Source organism: Pinus tabuliformis, chromosome 7, assembly GCF_031772625.1.
Source record: "Pinus tabuliformis cultivar Carrire ecotype Pingquan chromosome 7, CPIR1, whole genome shotgun sequence".
NCBI lineage: Eukaryota > Viridiplantae > Streptophyta > Pinopsida > Pinales > Pinaceae > Pinus > Pinus tabuliformis.
In genome coordinates this window covers 1,748,827,650-1,748,834,993 of record NC_142293.1, presented here as the reverse complement: position 1 = coordinate 1,748,834,993, position 7,344 = coordinate 1,748,827,650, and the positions used below count along the sequence as shown (strand labels likewise).

The 7,344-nt window shown below is 41.8% G+C and overlaps 1 protein-coding gene across 1 annotated transcript; it reads left to right on the top strand.

Moving 5' to 3' along the window:
• Nucleotides 1-5,956: 5,956 nt before the first annotated feature.
• LOC149255332 (uncharacterized) lies at nucleotides 5,957-6,985 on the top strand. The gene has a single exon (XM_089455011.1). It carries the CDS (start codon nucleotides 5,957-5,959, stop codon nucleotides 6,983-6,985), a length of 1,029 nt encoding a protein of 342 aa, XP_089311137.1.
• The last annotated feature ends 359 nt before the right edge of the window (nucleotides 6,986-7,344 follow it).

Here is a 7,344-nt window from a genome sequence, read left to right as displayed (position 1 = left end):
TTGGGGTCAGTTGTCATTCTCAAAGAAGTCACTTGCACTTTTTTGCAAAACTATGTGTATGTTCACTCTTCACCATATCCATCATGTTTTTGTTCCTTCCCTCTCTACGCCATTGTCACTGACTAATGGCGTGCTGCTTTTATCTTTCTTTCCTTCTTTTCAGGACTCTTCAAGTTATTAAACTCGAAGTTCTTGAATGTCATGCACCTTTGATTGGGGACCCGACCCTTCTTCAAATTGTACAACCGTCCACATAACAGCCGCGTTGTTCAATGTCACATGGCCCCGCCGTGTATACTGATACTTCGACACAAAATTCTCCTTCATCATCAACTCAATTGTCCTCTACTCTGTTGTTTCCATTCCATTCATGGCGCTAAGCCCCTACCATAAACAATGGTCGATCCAGGGTAGGGTCCTTGGAAAAATAGTCATTCGCTCGTACAACAATGCTCGAGCCTCCAGAAAGGTCTTTGGATTTGACCTCATTGATTCTGCCAATGATGTAATCCATCTCTCTGCCTTCAGTGATTTGGCAGATTCCTTGCATGACCTTGTCCAAATTGGGCAGATTTACATGGTTTCAAATGTCATAGTGAAACCAACAAACACAAATTACAACCATCTCAATAGAAAATGGGAAGTCTCGCTCTCTGCAACTTCCACTGTTGAACCTTCCCTAGATGATGTTTCAACAATTCCTTTCCACCATTTCCATTTTAAATCTATAGATGAAATCAGATCTACAAACCTCAGCTTAATTTTTGACATCATTAGCATTGTCAGGTCCACTTCTCCAACTTCCACCATTTGTCATAGAGATGGCTCTAGAACACCCAGAAAAAACTCTCAGCTTGGAAGAGATGTCTGGGTATAGTATCGATGTCACCCTATGGGGGGATCATTGCGACACCGTAGGCAAGAAACTTGTTGAACTTGCCTCTTCTGGTGCTTCAACTGTGCTTGTAATCAAAGGCGGCCACATAGCCGAATTTAATGGAAGAATTGTCGGGACTATCTCGACCACTAGCCTCGTGCTAGATCCCGACATTCCAGAGACTGAGTAGCTCCAGTCATGGTTTGATCAAAGAGGTCGCTTGGCCTCTTCACCATCATTAAGTATAAAATTCTTGGGGTCTTCCAAGTGCCGCCACCCACAATGTACAATTGTCGACCTCATAGACTCGCATCCCGCCGGAAAAGAAACATGGTTCTCTATTAGTGGAACCATCACCTCTATTGACATGTAAGATTTCTACTTCCTTGCATTCCCTCTCTCATCTGATGACATTAAATCCATGAAAGAAGTTGTCAACTGCTCAAATGGAATGTGGCACTACAAAAAATCTATTGGGGACTTCCTGGAATGTCAGTATTGTTATGTGTTGAAATTTGAAATGCATGACCACATAGGCCTACTAGAAAATGTTACTGATTTTGATGATGCTGCAATTGAATTCATGGGTGTCCAAGCAAAAGGCTCGTTCATACTCTCCAGTGATCCCGATGTTATCTATGAGGTTCATGCAAGGGTTTTATGGTGTCCTTTCCTCTTCGCAATGTTTGTGAAAACAGATAGCTTCAATGGTGTCGACCGTTTGAAGTTTGTGTTAATCAATTAAGAGGAAATCAACTATGGCTTTGCATGTTCCGTACTCCTCCAAGATATCGAAAGAATGTCTACTACTTCAGTTGTTCGCTGCCTTTGAAACTCATTTTCTTTTCCCCATGCCATGCTAAAGTGTAAACAACAACTTCTATATGATTTTCCATTCATTATCGTTTCATCCCCTGCCACCCTCTTCTTCTCTTCACTTCATCATTGTACTTCTCTCATTTATGTGTATACACCTATGTTACATGTTGCACCTTCCACCTTTGCATAATTCTCCATATTTTACCTTTACATGGAGTATATATGCTTTTTTCTTCTTCCTTCTAAACAAAATAGAATGTTTGCATCCTTTCAAAGTGTTCTTTGTGCAACTAAATACAAACATTGGCTTTTTATGAATGATTGTTGTTTCCTTACCTTAAATCTATTTGGTAAATCAATGATAAATAGTTATCGGTCACCACAAAAAATACTTCGTTGAAATAAGATTGATTTCAACAACAAAATTTCAATGGCACGACATTAGTGCGTAATGTCAAAGAAACATAAAATCTATTATAAAAAGGTTTTTTTAACCAATTAACTGCAGTTGCTTTATCAAAAGACACATCTACTTTATAAGCTAAAAGGCACTATTTCGAAAATATAACCAGTAATGAAGTTCTTGGTTTTGGGGGCTATGTACTTTATCTTTGTGCTCAAGACTACTGTTTCCCATCTCCTATATTCACTAATACTTGTGTCCCCATATTTGTATCAGGATGGACATGCCAATGTCTTCTGCAAACCCCTCAAGAAATGTTCGCAAGAGACTCCTTTATGCACAGAATAAATACGTCTCCAACAAACAAAGATGACTCAAATATAAAGCTTATTTAAACAACCAAATGTTTCTAGGTATACCCTTGTGTAATGTTTCTCTTCCCCAACATCTCGAAGATTCACTTGGAAACCCATGTCCTTCAACATTACCTCCTCCAACTGTACCTACCCTTCAACTTTCTCCATTCACTAGCACTTATTCTCCATATACATAGCACACCCCACCATCGACTCATCTTGCTTCACCCTCCCATCTCGATATTTTGCTCAACCCTGCCCTTTATCATGCACACCACCAATTTCGTGAAGGATAGATGACCTCTCTCCCTTGCATGTCTGCTCCATATGCAAATAAACATACCCAAATATGAAAACAAAATTCTTACATAGTAAGCTTTGTTGCTCTCGATGTGAAACTACAAAATCCACCCACTGCTTCTCACTTGCAAACAACATGGACCCTGGCAACCAATCGTTTGTCCTTGTTGCTCTAACACAAATAGAGGAAATTCTCATATCACGTGTCAGCCCAATCTTGCAAGTCACCCATGCACGAGGTGGACAATACAAATACATTGGTCATACTATTTGTTTCCCCTAAGACATCACTACGATCGCCAACATTTTGCCACACTTGGTTTCCAAATTGGACATCGTCGTTGTTACTAGACATGGCTCTGACCACAAAACATATGATTTCATTGTTAGCAGGACACATGTTCTTTCAGCTTTAGAGTACAAACTAGCCCATGATCCCTACTACAAGGATGTCCATCTGGACCAAGCTGCAATATCTGCCTTGCCGACTCACCCTACCGATATGTCTTCTCTCATCCGTCGCATTACCCCCTCCTCTCCTGAACCATGACTTGCCTTCCCTACTTTTGATGATAACATTCCTACACAACCCACCCCAACAAACCTCCAACCATCCTCTTTTGTATCAGCACTCCCAAATTCCCATACTGAGCTTGAAGAAATATCCAACTACCTGCACTCTCCCCATCCTAATTCCACTACTTCACTTTCATGGCCCTCTGTTTCCTGCTCTGCTATCAATGAATATACCACAGAAGGCCTGTTTGCTATGGCATTCCCCACACTCTTCCCCACAGGGGTTTCCATGATTGGTCAACCATGTCTTAGAAAAGTTGAAATGAAAGAATATGTTGTTCACCTCATATGCTACTATGATAACCGCTTTTCCCAACATCCAAGATTCTGGTATTACTTGTACAATCTTATGTTGTGGCATCGTAGTCAAGCAACTATTGCTGTTTTCATGAAAAGAAACCTTGAAGAGGGCTTTCCAATGACCGTTGCAGACCTTCGTGCATGCCTCGATGACATGCCTGATTCCATGGTTCCTGACCAGATTATGCGCTTCAGGTCAGGCCTTAGAGGGACACGCTCATTCTGGAACAAACGTAGAGGTGAACTCACTAATATGATCATACAAATAGGTAGCCCTACTTTCTTCTTCACCCTTAGTGCAACTGACACCAAATGGCATGACATGCACATGGTCATGTCTGATAGCCCCCCCCTCGGATTCATCGGAGTTGTCTCGATGGAAATTCAACAATATAATCAACAATCCACATCTTGCAATGTAGTACATTCATTGTCGATTCACAATCTTCCTTGAAGAGGTCTTGCAAAAAGGTTTCCATGCAAAGGACTTCTGGTGCAGGTTTTTGCCTGACCATCCTTCTCCTTTTTTGTTTTTTTTCCTAGATGTACACTCGCCTCACAAAATTTCCTTTCTCATATTTGCAGGTATGAGTGGAAACATAGGGGCTCCGCACACATACATGGTTTCCTTTGGCTAGAAAACACACCTGATATGGACAACCTTGATTGGGATGACCAAGGCACGGTGGATAGAGTGAAGTCATATTTCGATGAACACATTTCTGCTTGGAATCCTCGGCCTGCTGAACAACGTGCACCTTATGTACACATATCTACAGAGCATGACCCATGAATCCTCTCACCTTCAGGACTATGAGGATCTTCTTAATTGCATTCAACGACCTACAAAATGCCAGCCCTCTTTATGTCTTCGCAGAAAAGGTCCTACTTTTGTTTGTCGCTATGGAGTTCCATGGGATTTGAATGCCACCTACTCTTTGATGATTGATGAGAGTGGACGAAAGAAATATTTCCCAGCTCATAATGAGGACAAGTTAAATGAACACAACTCTGCCATTTTATCCATATGGAGAGAAAACATCGATTACCAACCTATTTTGTCTTGACATGTTGTTCTCCGCTACATCGCGAAATATGCAGTGAAGCCATAGACAAAAGCAAAAAGTTATCGGCAAATGTTGTCACGTGTCTTGCAAGCTATTCACCTCGAAGCACCTGTTATTACTCTTGTTCGAAATTTTTTAATAGAAACAGTTGTAGATAGGGACATCGGCGCACAGGAAACATGCCACATGCTACAAAAACTACCCCTTTCACTTTCCAGCTGCTCATTAATTTCCCTCAATGTTAATTGTTTTTCGATGTGTTTCTCATGGTCTAGGTTCCCCCTTCCCAATACCAAACTTCATTGTATCATACATGAATAGACCTCCTTCGCTTGAAACACTAACTCTTCTTTAGGCTGCATGTTCGTGGTCCTTCTCTGCTCGCCGAAAACATTACCAATGGAAACAAATAAATACTTGCAAGATTGTTCATGTCCTCCCTTGCTATTCCTCGATCCCTTCTCCTACTAATGCATCCTACGCTTCTTTCTGCTGGAGTGAACTACTTCTATACTTCCCTTTCTGCACACTCCCATCAGACATTGGCTCCACTGATGCAACAATCATTTCACATTGGGAACAAAAAAGATATGCATATGTTCCATGGCATGTTCATCGAGCCCCTGAAACCCCCCCTTCCCCTAGCTCTGGTGACACCTCCACTAATGATGTGCCCAACCCCCATGAATCCATAGACATCGATGAATGGCAATTCCTTTCTCAGCTACACCTTGGAAACAACATGCAAATTGATGACCTTGACATGCTTGGACATCGTGACTTTGACTCTAACCACAATTGGGCCCATACTACCATCTCTCTCCCTTTGTAAGAGACAACCATACATTTTATAGACTTTAGTCGCTCATCCACCCAAATCCATTCTAGCCCCACTCCAGTTCCCCACTTGCTCACCTCACTATCACCCACCCAACAAGTTTCTTTCACCATTGTCCTTACCCACTTTAGGACCACTTCCTCCATTCCTCCACTTAGAATGTTGATCCAAGGTACTGCTGGCACAGGGAAGTCTCATTTAATTGATTGCCTAAGAGATACATTTCTTGTTGAATCTGCTCCCAATTCAAGTCCATTGCTCCTACTCGCTCCAATAGGTGTTGCAACGTTTAACATAAAGGCACTTACAATCCATTCTTCCCTTCACATTCCTTTAGTCTCAATGCATCCTCTTGAGGGCCAACCACTTCTGCATCTCCAAGAAAAAAATTGTCACGTCAAATACATTTTAATTGATGAAATGAGCTTTATTGGGCCTAAACTTCTTTCACACATAGACGATCGTTTAAGGGAGGTATTTCCTTCCTATCAGAATGTCCCTTTTGACAATCGGTCTATCATACTTGTTGGTGATCTTGGGCAACTACCTCCTGTGAAGGACATCCCGATGTATGTTGGGACATCGCGCGACAATGCCCTTTGGCGCACCTTTGACATGGTCGTCACACTAACTACAATCTTTCGTCAACAGGGGACCGACCCTCTTCAAATTGCATTCCACCAATTGCTCACGAATCTCAGAAATGCAACACCAACAATCGAATATTGGAACCTTCTCATGTCAAGGACAAATTCCTTTTTGTCAAACGATGAGCAACAGGAATTCGACAATGCAATCCACCTATATCCAACCAACCTAGTTGTCGCATTGCATAACAAACAAATGCTCAAAAAATTGAACATGCCAATTGCACGATGCTACGCAGAGAAAAGGAACCACCATCCTACTGGTACACACGAAGATGATGAACAATTGGATGCAAAAGTTCTTATTTGCAATGAACAACAGGTTTTCCTCACATGTAACTTGTGGGTTGAAGCAGGTCTTGTAAATGAAGCACTTGGAAAAGTAGTTTCCATTTTCTATGCACCTGGATCAAAACCCCCTCAATTACCATCATTTGTTGTTGTTGACTTCTTCCAATACAAAGGCCCGCCATGGGATGCCTTGAACCCATCTTATGTTGCAATTCCCCCAATAACACGAGGCTCTCACAGGAAACTTCCCCTTCGAATGGCATGGGGTTTGACAATACATAAATCACAAGGGATGACATTACCAAAGGCGACAGTGGACATTGGAAACATAGACCAAAAAGGATTAACATTCATTGCCATCTCCAGAGTTCGCACCTTGGCTGATCTTCGCATCTCTCCACCATTTTCCTTCAGCCGCTACTCCCGCATGCAAGGCAATGCTTACATCAAACGTAGGCAACAAGAGGAATCCATGCTAGCATCAAAGTCTTTACAACCACCTACAGTCTAATCGCTCCATGTAGCCCCTTCTAATTTCGTTTGAGTAAGCACACTTTGATTCAATTTCACAATAGTTGCTTTCTTTTCCTACTGGCAGTGTTGGTAGGTATTCCCAGGATTTATTGCTGATCTAAGTGTGAAAATGGGATACTACACCTACCTCTATTATATAGATTCCAAGATTCTATGGATCTTCCCAGTTCTGCAGTGAAGGGGATGCATCAGATCTACCGGGACGTTCCATTGGATCATTGACCCCACAACTAGCTCAGCAACTCTCTACTTACCTTAGTTAGATTCTTTAGAGCATCAAACCCTCACCATATGAATAGTGAGTGACCCCTATGAAGAAGTAAGGGCCCTAGTTGT